General features: G+C 29.2%; 1 protein-coding gene across 1 annotated transcript in view; it reads right to left on the bottom strand.

The window, feature by feature from the left end:
• Positions 1-9,800: 9,800 nt before the first annotated feature.
• The window catches only part of LOC105218909 (sodium channel protein 60E), a 265,193-nt gene continuing 260,907 nt past the window's right edge, over positions 9,801-14,086 (bottom strand). Inside the window, exons 31-33 of the mRNA XM_054234121.1 lie at positions 13,208-13,384; positions 12,899-13,084; positions 9,801-11,608 (exon numbers count right to left, since the gene is read on the bottom strand). Of these exons, the coding sequence (XP_054090096.1) occupies positions 11,061-11,608; positions 12,899-13,084; positions 13,208-13,384 (911 nt within the window). The 3' untranslated portion in view covers positions 9,801-11,060. The remainder of the gene's footprint in view (positions 11,609-12,898; positions 13,085-13,207; positions 13,385-14,086) is intronic.

Raw genomic sequence — 14,086 nt, 5'->3', positions numbered from 1 at the left:
TCTAGATTCTATCTTAATGCTAATTACTTAGCTTAACGGCGCTAGATGGCCGAAGAGATATTAATTGCCAGCATATAATCCGGGTCTACGTCGGGAACTTAAATTCTATAGTTCTTAGATACGTAATAAGAAGAGAGAGTGACTTCAAGTACGCTTAAGACCGTTCCTGCGGCAGTTGGGTCAACGTTATCGGATCTCTGTTGTTGGAACGGTTACCCAAACCTACTTGAACCGGTAAGCACAAGTCAATCAATTGTAATCGAAGTCACCTAACGGGAGACCCAGGGAACTGGCTGTTTCGTCAAGGTCGGACCAAAGGGAAAATGGCGTGGTTAATTGAGCATGCAAAGAGGTGGTGAGTGTCATGCGGGGACTCTTTGCATACAGGTCATATTATATATTGGATATGTCAGGGTTAAGCATTTTAATCTGCAACTGTATCTAGAACGAAGTTGCGCTAGGGTTACTCTAGTTTCGCGAGGCAACTCAAGCTTGGTATCTGCAATTGCTGGTGATTTGACATCAAGTACGCCATTCTGGGGGAGTTGCTCAATGAAGATGTCTCTCGCCTACGGTCGGTTAGTTCTGTAAATGACTGCTGGGATGGTTTCTGCGAAATCAGCTCCTTATTTTTTTAACGACCACAGTTGTACACTCGGCTGTATTCCTTAAAATTAGTTGAGGTATGGCTCTTTGGATAAGTTCAAGTTTTTAGATTTTTCGATTTGAAAAGGAATGACGTTTTGAAAGAAGTGTCAGTCGGTCCTGTAATATAGGATCTCTGAGTTGATCAGAGAGGTTAAAAAAGCTTCGGGTTATTAAATGAAACATTTAATAAAATTGTTAGAAAGTATGTATGACAAAATCGATAAGTTAAAAAGACGTGGAAGTTGTCTCGGCTTCAGTGGAAGAAAATCTTGATTCCGCATAAATTGATTTCGTTAATATAGCTCTAAGGCAAATATAAAATGTTGAGCAAGCGGATGCGCTAATTTTAGAGATATCCGTGTCTACTTTCAAATTTTTATGTATTTTCCTGCTAAGAAAACAGAAAAACTTGAAATTTATTGGTTTACTTTTCCACTAAAAAAAGCAGCACTTCAATATTGTTGGTTTAATTCACTTTTTTATTTTCTTTTCTTCTCAATGATTATCGCAAAAACTTAAATGTGTAAGTATATTTAATAATTTCTCAAATATATTCATATATGTATGTGTGTATGTATGTTTTTGTTTTATTTAAATTGAAATCTCTGCTATGCATTTACTGTTGCTGAGTATTTGAAATGACACACTTTGCAATGTGTTTGTATGTATGTTGATTAATTTATTTGTATTTAATTTCACGATTTAGTTTCTCCTATTTTATTTGAATTAACTACCATTTTTATGGATTTCTTTTATATCTTGCTTTTAATAATATGCAACACGAATGAATAACTATTTTTTTTTCTTTTTTGGTTTGTTTGTTTTGTAATTAATTTAATTTCTTCTTTGTGTATATGTTAAATATCTTTTTTTTTTGTTGTTATACGTATTTATTTGTTTTTGCTTCATTTTGATTTGCAATAAAATTTTGCTTCTGCTCACTTTCACGTGTTTATGAGTATTATTTTCACAATTATTATTTGTTATTTTTTTGTTTTTGCGTTTAAAGTCTTGAAAATTTAAACATTATTTTTTCAATGTTCAACATGCAATTCTTTGAAGAGACTTTCTTGCTATTTTTCATATATATTTGTTTTTTTTTTTATAATTAAATATTATTCAAACAACTTTACTACTTACACGCTAGCATTTCGTATTTACATTAAATTTATTAATTTCAAATTTTTTTTTATTTTTTTATATAATTTTAATTTTGTTATTAATAATTTTAACAAGAATTTGAATTTATGTTTTTTTTTTATTTTATTAACAATATTTGCTATTAACTGGTAATACTTTTTCGCACATGCTTTGCTCAAATGATTTTCTTGTGTTACTTTCAGTGTTTTTTAATTAAATATATTTTTAAATTTATTTAATTTTTTTGCTTTAATCTAACAATACATTCACTCCAGCTTTAACTGCATTATATTTGTTTTTTTTTTTGTTTTGTACTTTTATATTTATATTTTTTAAATTATTTTTAATTTGTATTATTTTTCTTTTATTTTTTTTTTTAATATAAACTTTGGTTTTTGATATGACTTCGTTTCGGAATGAGTATAACAGTATTTTGTATGTAATGTTTCACTATTTCTTGCTTTACAACTATTTTGGAAAACAATAAAAATTAAAATTTTTCATTTTTTTTAGTTCAAAACATAATTATATACAAATTTTATTAATTTTTTTATAATTAACGTTAACACACATGCACATACATACAACTCTATTATTATTACTTTAAAGAATGAAATTATTTATATTTTTTTTTTTACTATTTCCTATTATTTGTTGTATTCTGAATATGTAGAAAATTATACTTAACCTTAAAACAGATTTTTTTTTTATTTTGTTTTGCATATAAACTGTAGTTAGTTCATAAATATTTTTTTTTTTAATAGACAGTTGAGAAAATCTTGCAGTTTCTGGTTATTTTGGTTGTTCACTAGTTTTTTAAGTTCTTATAATTTTTTTAGCGATTTAAAAGACAGACTATCAAAGTTGTAAAATTCCCATTTGGTTGTGTGTAAGTTTTATTTTTACTATTTTGGGTTAAGTATTTTTTTTAATTCTGCTATTGTAGAAATTTTTTTATTTACCAAAATTTTTATACCTTTTTTTTTGGAAAATATACGTATTTTTTTTAAGCCTGGCAACGAAATTATAAGTAAAATGAAGAAATTTAGAGAAATATTTGGGAGGTCACAAGTCTTACTATGCTTCGTATTTTTGTAATCAAACATATATAGCATTTCTTTACTCGATCTAGAACGATCCAGATCATATTAGAACCGTCCTAACCTTATTAAATTTGTTCTACAATTTCAAAACGATTTTGAAAGTTTTACTCAGTGCTGCATACGATCAGCTGTTTGTATTGATCATCAATTATTTAAAAATTATGAAATCTGGAACTTTAAAAGAATTAAATGGCGTCTAAATAATTTGGTATTTACTAGGATACCACTCACAATAGTTTATAAAATAATAGTACCTTCTCTGTTTAAATATGTCAAATAATTTGACTTGTAAACCCCTAATAAAAAGTAGAAGAAATACTCTTAAAATTTAAGAAATGGGTTATGTGTTCTGAGATAAGATAAGGGAAACAAGTTTTCTTCTTAAAAAAGTTCGATTTTTAGTGGGGGATAGGGTTAAAGAAGCTAATATAATCTAGTTAGAGGATTTTTCAAGGGTTGAGGATGGAAAAGAGAGATTGAATGAAGATCGTTTCATGATCATCTTTAAGTATTGTTTTTATACTGAAAACATAAAATGGATTGAATGGTTTGGTTACAAGAGAAACAAATTTTTAGAACTATGACAGAAATATTTATACATTTCTCTGAGAAAATATATATGTAAGTAAATCATCGTAATCAATTTTTTGTATTATATATGTACATTCATACATTTGTATCTAGAGTGTTTTGAGTAAATGATAGAACAACCAAGCCTTAGAAGAATCACCATGGATAGAACAATCATAACAGATTAAAACAGAAGAAGCTGTTATCGGTAAGAATCAGTACTTCTTCGAAAAGATGAAGTCAGATCAAATTATAAAAATTGTGAGTGAGTCTTCTCCAAGTTGTAGCTGTACATTTTCGATTCTTAAGTGAAGAAGTTAACTACCATTAGAGACCCTGAAAGCATACAAATCTAAGTATGATCCAGCTGAGTCTTCGCTGATCGAAGAGTTTACTCAGAAACTGGAAATCAGTTTTTTAAGAAACTATTGACAGAAACCCACAAGAAAAATATTAAATTTTATTATTAAATTGTTAGTCACTATTTTAAATGAAATACATTCACCTTTTCATTAGATAAAAAAACAAAAAAAAAAAACTATTCGTTAGCAAAAAAGAAAAAAATAAAAACAAAAATGTTTGAAAAGCCTTAAAATTGTGTTGTAACACTAATCTATTTACAATTTCTTTACTTCTACTTTAATTTTTCTCACTGCAATACACATATAAATATAAAAAGAATTTACATGTAAAAAACAAGCAACTCTTTGCAATTCATAAAAAGTGTACTTATTGTCGTTATATTTACGAATATTATATAACCATGTTTTGTCCTTTACAATTAATTATTTATTTATTGTTAAACATTTTCGCATTATTTTCTATAACTATAAATTAATTATTGACTACTACAAAGCACACGATTATTATGTACTTACAGGCTGTATTTAAATTATAAGAAACTGGCGTTTTTAATTTGTTTTATAATATTTTTTTTTATATTTTTAATACTTATTACTTTTACTATTTTTAATTTTTCTATAATACAATTAATTTTTTTTTCCATAATAAAATTAATTTGTTTTTCAATAATTTTTTTCTTTATTTAAATTTATATTATTTTTTATAAGTCAAATTAACGCATTTTAAGTCAATTGGCGGAAGTACTTTTACTAAATTATTAAATACTAAATTAAAAAAAAAATATTTAATTATAATTTACATAATTTAATGCATTCAACACAACTTTCTTCGTTTCCAGCTTAACTAAAATTATATTTTCTAAATATTTTTTATAATTTCAAATGTTTACTAACTATTTACTAGTTACACGCACATTTACTTACTGTTATGAACTGTTTATTGTTTATTTACATAAATAAATTAACTGTAAATTGGCTCAGTTGACAATGTATTTACAATATTTTTTAGCACTGTTCCGTTAATCGCCGTACACATTACACGAAATGTAAACGGCAAATGCCATGCAAATAATCATTATTAATGATTATTCGGTTTATTTAATAATATCACTTAATTGACGAGTGTATGGTTTGTTCCTTAATTCACTATTATTTCTATTATTATTTTTTGAATTTGTTGTTATTGTACCGGTTATTTTTTGGTTATTTATACAGTAATTACCATACATATGGTAATCATGTGGTTTGGAATTTATATTTGGGAGCTTTTGGTTTGCAATTTTTTTTGTGGTTATGTTTGGTTTTTATAACTATTTTGTTTTTGTTTTTGTTATTTCATTTTTAGTTTAAATAGAAAATGTATATTTGTAGTTGTTGTTGCTGCAAAAATTACTACTCTCAATAGTGATTGTCCAGATACAGAGAAAGTGGGAGATAATCAACTAAATTACTCGTTTCAATTACTTTCTTCGTTTGTAAATACCTACAATACATATATTTAAGTACATAAGCAAATTGTTCAGCTTTTTAACTACTTTTGTTTGGCAATTTTTCTGTAGGGAAGAGATACGTTATACTGATATAGTACTAGGTGTGTGTGAATTTTTGAATTTTTATAAATGTTGATTTCAAATTTCAAATTTAATTTAAATAAATGTTGATTTTGAAATTCAAAAAAAAAAAATAATGAAATTAATTATGAAATAGGAAAAACATTTGTTATATTGAAAATTCCAAAAAATTATATAAAATGAAGTTAAAAAATAAAAAAAATATTAAAATATTAAAAAAAAATTAAAGCAAAAAAATAAGTTTTCAAAATTTGGTTTGTAAAGTTTAAAAAAATATTCAAACTATCAGCATCTTAAAATACGTATATTTAGAAATTAATAACACTAAAAATAATTATTTATTAATTTATTTTGAAAACACTACACATAAAAGGAAATAAATATTAGATATAAAATCAATTTACGAATTTTTTTAAATTCAAAATTTCCATTTTTGTTTCAACTGATAATGAAAATATAAAAAATTATTTTAAAAATATATTAAAAAATTATCTTAAAATTTAACACTATATTTACAAAAAAAATTTAGTTTTATAAAATACATATTTATAAAAAAACTTCAAACACATCAATTTAAAAAATATAATTTTTTAATTAATAATAATAATTTCATAATTCATTACTAATAATTTTGAGTTTACAATTTAATATTATTCGTTTGTGCTGTGTGACAATATCGTGCTATTTTTAATTATTAAAACAATGAAGAAATAATAAATAAAAATATTTATAAGAAGTAAACTTTAAATATAAAATTCAAATTCAAATTAAATTTAAAAATATATATACATTTTCATATTTTATACAAAAAACTATAAATTGCATTGCAGTTAAGTTTAATAAGGAAATAAATATCTATTAAATAGTTAGATTAATGTGTTATTAAATATAAATATTTACATTTATAGTAATTATTAATACTGAAATAAATAATATTATAAATTATTATGAATTAATAATTTTATTATTAAATTTACTTTTAATAATTAAAATTAATTTTATTTATTAGTAGATTTATTTTTTTATTAATTTAAATATTTTATATATTTTATTAAATTCATTTGAACAACTACCTACACTTCTACATACATATTTATTAAGAATAACTAATTATTTAAGAATATTTCATTAATAGCCTCAGATAAATTTTAGTTTTCACAATTGTTTTTGTTTTTCACTAACACTTTGGCGTTATCTTTGCAGTTGTCTTGTTGGTGCCATCAATGGCAGCCAACTATTTTGAATTGTCGAAACTGAAAGTTAAGTATTTACATTAATTTTAATAAATTTGGAAAAAAAGTGAATATTTTTTAATACTATAATACATATAATTAAATATTTTAAAATTTACTTATAGTAATTTTCGTTTTTTTTTTATGTGATGAGTCATTGTTGTGTTTGCATGATGAGAAATTTCAAAAACGTAAATATTAAAGAAAAAAAAAATAAAAAAATTAAAAAAAATAATAATAATATACATACATATTATAATAAAAATTTTAAAAATAATAAATTAATTAATTACGACAATAATACGCTTAAAAATATAAATTTTAAATTTTTAGTCAATTATTTATAGGTTAGGTCCTTAGCCAAAGTTTTGAATAAGAATTAATTTTGAAACAAATCTCAAGGGGTTAGGTGGGTATCAAGATTTCAAATTTTATAACCATTTTTTTATCATATTAAATATCGGAATATGTTTAATTATTATCACAAAATATTAAATCAATCTGAGTAATATTCTAAGATATATATCGTGAAGAAATTCGAATAGCAATTACCCGCTTGAAGAACAATAAGGCGACGGAGGCCGATGGATTATCGGCCGAGCTATTCAAATATGGCGGCGAAGAGCTGATAAGGTGCATGCATCAGCTTCTTTGCAAAATATGATCGGAAGAAAGCATACCTAACGATTGGAATCTCAGTGTGCTCTGCCCAATCCATAAAAAGGGAGATCCCACAATCTGTGCCAATTACCGTGGGATAAGCCTCCTCAACATCGCGTATAAGGTTCTGTCGAGCGTACTGTGTGAAAGACTAAAGCCCACCGTCAACAAACTGATTGGACCTTATCAGTGTGGCTTTAGACCTGGAAAATCAACAACAGACCAGATATTCACCATGCGCCAAATTTTGGAGAAGACCCGTGAAAATAGGATCGACACACACCATCTCTTTGTCGACTTTAAAGCTGCTTTCGACAGCACGAAAAGGAGCTGCCTTTATGCCGCGATGTCTGAATTTGGTATCCCCGCAAAACTAATACGGCTGTGTAAGTTGACAGTGAGCAACACCAAAAGCTCCGTCAGGATCGGGAAGGACCTCTCCGAGCCGTTCGATACCAGACGATATCATTGGAAACAACACCCGCGCCGTTTGTCCGCATGGATATGGGACAAGAAGAAATATCTCCTGTCATCAAGCATTCGCGTCTTGGCTCCCACGTCACTGTTGACAGTCATAACATTGAATTGTAGATAATTTCGTCTACCTGGGAACCAGCATAAACAGCAATAACAATCACTCTTGCCAACAGGTGCTACTATGGACTAAGTAGGCATTTGAAAAGTAAAGTCCTCTCTCGACGAACAAAAACCAAACTCTACAAGTCCCTCATCATTCCCGTCCTACTTTACGGTGCAGAAGCGTGGACGATGTCAACATCCGATGAGACGGCACTAGGAGTTTTCGAGAGAAAGGTTTTGCGGAAGATTTATGGTCCCTTAAACATTGGCAACTGCGAATACCGCAGACGATGGAACGATGAGCTGTATGTCTTATTCGACGACCTAGACATAGTCCAGGAATAAAAAAACAGCGGCTACGCTGGCTAGGTCATGTTGTTCTGGTGGAAGCCGAGGAAGAGGGAGACCTCCACTCCGATGGAAGGACCAGGTGGAGAGGGACCTGGCTTCACTTGGTATAACCAATTGGCGCCAAACTGCCAGAAGGAGGGATACGTGGCGCGCTGTTTTGGACTCGGCTATAACCGCGTAAGCGGTGTCTACGCCAGTCAAGAAGAAGAATACCCTTTGGAATTTCCCCCCATTAGACCATCAATTTCGATTTAAAACTTTAAACGCATTTTCTCAAAACTCAATTTTTCAAGTCAGTGGGCACGATATCTCGAAAAGTTATGAAGCGGGTTTGTGCAAATTTTGCACACATCTTTGGAATAACAGTATCTAGTTAATAATTGAAGGATTTTTTTATATCTTTATTGTAACTATTTTTTTCGAGCCAATATATGACGAAAATTTGACCAAAAAAGTGAGTTTTTTGGTTTAAATTCTTTCAAAAATTCAAATTTCAATTTCTTTGTTCATTAACTAGATCCATGTACTATCGAAATATTTTTGGAACCAATCATGAGTTATGATGCCCCTTACCATGGGACACGTCATGGGAGATGGCGTGCCAACCGCTGAGTTTTCGGAATTTTTAAATAAATATTTCACAAAATACAGTTTAAACATATATCTTTGATTCACTGATTTGTTTATATGAAATACATATATGATTTTATATATTTAAAAAAATAATTGTAAAAATACTAGCCTCTAAAACCCAGCTAACCCCTTAACAGAATTATTATTATTTTTTTTTTCAATAAATGAAATTATTATTTGAAATAAAATTATGAAATAAATTTTAATTTATAATTAAAGTAAGAAATGTTAATATTAAAAAAAAGTATAAAAATATATAAAAAAAAATATTTTTTATTTGAAATAAAATTATGAAATAAATTTTAATTTATAATTAAAGTAAGAAATTTTAATATTAAGAAAAAGTATAAAAATATAAAAAAAAAATATTTTTTCAAATATGAAATTTCCTTAAAAGAATATTTAGTATTACTATTAAAAAAATATTTTTTTTTAATATAAATGTATATAAAAAATATTTATTACTCATATTTTTTAAAAACTATATCTTAAAAATAATATTTAATTTTAAGTTAATAAAGATTAAAACTTGTATTAATTTGCTTCAAATAATTGAATATATTGATTGTTTGATTTTTGTTAATCTCATTTTAGTGAATTAAAAATTTTCTGACTAAAACTTTAAAATAAATTTACATTTAATTCAAGAATTAATAAATATTTAAATCAAGAAAATTAATAATTTTATTAAATAATTTATTTTTAAAAATATATATATGTAAATATAAATTAGAATACTCATGGATTACTATACTTACTGTAATAAATGTTAATAATGAAATAATGAATTAATTTTAATTTATATAACTAAATGTATTAACTAAAATAATTGTACAAATATTTAATAAATTTTTTTTTATACAAAAAAAATAAAAATAATAATAGTTTCTTTATACAAATTATTTAATAATATAATTACATTTCAATATTTACAAAAAAATAATTTGCTGTATAATTTTTGTAGTGCTCTAAATTGAAATATTTGCACCAAAATTGTTAATATTATATTTTTAATGAAATTTTTAATGTTTCAAATGCATGTATGTACAACTAAGAGCTAGCTAAAATTAAGCCCTCTTTTATAATTACTGATTTTGCTACTTACAAATACATATACATACATATATTATTATATACATATGTATATAACTACTTACATTTATGTACATACAAAAATGCAACAACCTCTCTAAATAACAACAACGGCATATTTAACCTCAAATATTTTTTTAGTATACATATGTATGTACAAAGTCATATCTATATATATATATATATCTATTATATATTTTCTCTGTTTGTGTATGTATATTAAGCCTATATATAAATTTATACCGCTAAATTAACTGTAAGTATTTCAACATACGCGCTCATTGCAATTGTGACGCAACTTAGACTAAATACTTGAACTTAGCTGCTATTTACTGCCTGTACTGACTATTGTTTTGTAATTGTTAACATTTGATTTCCTTGTATGTTAAATTTGGTTTTTGTTTTTATTTTTGTTTTTTATACTAATTTTTGCTGCATATGCTATTTATTGGTTTACGTTTTGTACGCTCACATAACAACTACATACATAAATATTTTATGCTAATTATTTCTAAATAATGCATTTTTGTTTTTGTTTTTATTTTTGTAATGCCTGTGACACCCACCGACTACATTACAAATCTGGATTTTAGCAAATGGAACAATTCATATATTTTATGTATGTATGTATGTGTGTTTGTATTTGAAGCATTAACGAATATGGAAACACGCGTGTGTATGGGTGTGTGTGTGTGTGAGTACTTAATGGTATGCATATCAACAGCTTGTACTAATCGCATATTTGATAGCTAATTTGGCGCAACGACAGATGGCGGGCAACAATCCTCATGCTCGAGATTGTCAACTGCCGTGTGTGTGTTCGGATTTCGTTGCGGCATTGGCCTGAGCGCCAAGCGCTTGCTGATCCTGTGCATTCGGGTCACTGGTGGCAGTGACTATCGCCGCCGCCGCCGCCGCCGTTGATGTGGAAGCAGTAGGTGACATTGTTGTTGTTGGCGGCGGCTGCGACGTCGGCGTTTCATTATCCTTTGGCATTTCTGGCACCGCACAGGCATCGGCCGCCGACGTGGAACTGTACGTCGACATGGGTCGTGAGCTACAGCAACTGGTGCTCGACGAGCCGGAGCTCTCGGTCACCGGTGCTGTTTGTAGTGAAGGTCATCTTACCGCGCGGTCACCTTCTTCAGGTGTACCACTCTCACTGGCGCTGCTGCTGCTGCTCTCGTGCATGCCTGTTGTTGTTGGTATGGCCGTTACACAAGTTGGTGTTGTCGCAGTTGATAACGCCGGCAGTACAGCTTGTAGTGGTAGCGGTAGTTCTTCGGATTTGGGTGACTCCTCGGTTAATGTCTCCAACACAATGATTTCATTGGCATCCTGTGGATTATAATCGTAGAATACTTTCGATGTGTCGCCCTGTATATTCACATCGATAGGTGCATTCAAATCGATCGGTGTGGCTGGTGAAATCTCCACCGTTGGTCCGATTGCAGTTTCCTCCGTAACTAGCTGCTCACCAGTGGGTGGATAGTAATCGTAAACGTGTGTTGTTGTCGCTGGAAAGTCTTCAGAGAAATCACCACGTGGTGGCTCTTTGGGACTATCCACCATTATTTGTACGACCGGCATTTGCATTGGTAACAGCTCATCGAAACGTATATCTTCAGAGCCGGGACTAATATGTATTTGTGGTGGTTTGTATTTGTCTGTGGGGGAGGAGAAAGTGGAAAAATGTCGAAATAAGTTTAATATGTTTACTCTTTAAATCCTTTCTGGAAGAGTAGCGGCGAGTTCAAAGATTTTTGAGATGTTTCGTTTGGAAAGAACTAGCTTATAATCACAATTTTGGACGCAGAGCATTGGGAAGGGCTTTCAGAGAAATTTTTCGGACCAGGATCTTTTCTTTTGGATTAGCTTTCAGAGTAAGTTTTTGGACCAGGACCTTTTCTTTTGGATTAGATTTTGCTATAGATGTTTACATCATGATTCTAGAGGCTTTCAAATATACAATTCTTATCGAGGGTTAAAAAGGTCCTATTCTATTAGATGTTAGGATACTGTGGTAAAAAAACGAGATTTTTTGCATAACATACAAGTTTCTGGTCTTTATCCAAAGATATTTAGTGTCTTATTTCGTTTTTATTTCGGGATAGGGTTCGAGAAACAAACGATTCAAAGTTTCTAAGGAGTTCTATCGCCAATATTCTTACATTACGTAACCTTTGATACTCTTCAAAGATGATCTGAGAGCACAAATCTACCAGAGATAGTCTATAAATCTCAAAACCTATAGTCCTGATTTTTAAGCTCTTCAGAACAAAAATTTGGATCTCCAGTACCATTTGACCCGGACAGTACTATGACCATTCGAAAATTTTGTAAGGAAAGAGGTTTTAAAATTAATATTTGTTCTGGTTATTTGTTCGTTTCATATAGCTCATTTACGGAAAATGTTTTTCGGTCAAAAGGAAACATAAAATGAGATATTGGAATTATATTACGCAAAAATGGAACCCGACCGTAGGTATGAAAAGACATTCTAATTTATGAGAAATAGTATATGAAGCTGTCAGAGGTAAAACAAAATCTTTTTCGAAGTCTTTAAGACATATTTTCGCCAGGAACGTTGAAACAGTTTTTTGGTCCTAGGGTCAAAACCGAAAGAAATATGTATACATATAACTATAAATACCCCGAATTAATAGATTTTCGAAAATTGTTTGACAATTGATATGTTGAGAAATATGCAAACTCCCGACCAAAATGGGGTCAAAGGTAAATGAAATTGTTAAAAATAATTAAAATAGTCTTATATATAAAAATATACATAAATATATAAATATTACAAGTAATATGTACAACTAACGTTACATAAATTTTTGAATACAATCTGCATTTAATTTTTTTTTTTTGTAATTGCAAGCAACATTTAGCAACAACAGTGTTACAACAAACAAATAAAAAAATTATCACCCGTCAACCTCTATTTAACTCACCAATTACACCAACTGGGGACATACCACCGCCTTCCAACTCCTCATCCTCCTCCTCCTTGTACTCCTCACTCTCCCGATGCACCAACACATGCACCAAAGTTGAATTTTCCGGCCTTAAACCCAACGGACCCGATTGCTGCTCGGGCGATGGTTTCGTAACGATCACTTCCGGTGCTGAACCATCGGCTGAAACAAATCAATTTGAAATGGTTTTAAGTGAAATGTGTTCCATTGTTGGGATAATACCATCGACACACATACAGACAAAAGCATTTTTGTTAACTCTTAAAGCGCTTTGTGCTGACAAACCTCTTTCAAGCGGTGGCTTTTTACGTATAAAACTCGTGGCACGTTTACGTGTTGGCGTTGGCGCTATTTGCGTTGGTAATGCTGATTGTTGTTGTTGCTGTAGTTGCTGTTGTTGTAAGGTTTGTCTATCGGTGGCTATGGTTGTGGAGGAAATTGCTGTTGTTATTGGTGAGATGCCTGCATTGTTGGTGGTGAAGGGGTTGTGTGTAAGAGAAAACAATTTGCATTTCAGAGAAGGGAAGGCGAAACATTAAGAGTTACATATACACCACACAAACATACATACATATATGAAGTAACAAACACACACACATACAGTGACTTAAACATATACATATATACACGTAACATGTATATATGCCGTTAGTTAGACATACATGTTTACATAAAATCATTTACGAAATGACTGTGAGGTGATTGGTTTCATTTTTTACAGTGTAGGGAATGACTTAAAAATAATTTCGACTTGAATTTGTTTTTGTAATTTTCGAACAAAAAAATCTATAAAATGCATTTAATGTGTCTACGACAATTTACAATGGGGAATGGGGAAATGGTGGTGAAGACGGAGTGTGCTTCAACAGTACTAGAACAGATTACAACTAATGTTGAAATTTCAAAGAATTACATAAGTATTTACAAAACAACGAGTGTTTCCAAAGTGTAAAAGTAGTGTTTCATATATACAAGTATTAATTTGCGTGAACTGTGGTGAGTTTTGAATTGTTTTCCAACTTTTGTAGTGCATACGTGTACTCGCTTGTGTTAGTGTGTGTGTGTGTGCGTGTGTGCGTGTTATTATTTTTTTTTTATTGTTGTTTTTACAATTTGTCAAATAATTACTTTTTCTATGCACTGATGGTGATGTTAAGCTATCAT

The sequence above is a fragment of the Zeugodacus cucurbitae genome, chromosome 6, assembly GCF_028554725.1.
Source record: "Zeugodacus cucurbitae isolate PBARC_wt_2022May chromosome 6, idZeuCucr1.2, whole genome shotgun sequence".
Taxonomy (NCBI): Eukaryota; Metazoa; Arthropoda; class Insecta; order Diptera; family Tephritidae; genus Zeugodacus; species Zeugodacus cucurbitae.
Note: the sequence above shows the minus strand (reverse complement) of the source record. Positions and strands in the feature narration are given on the sequence as shown.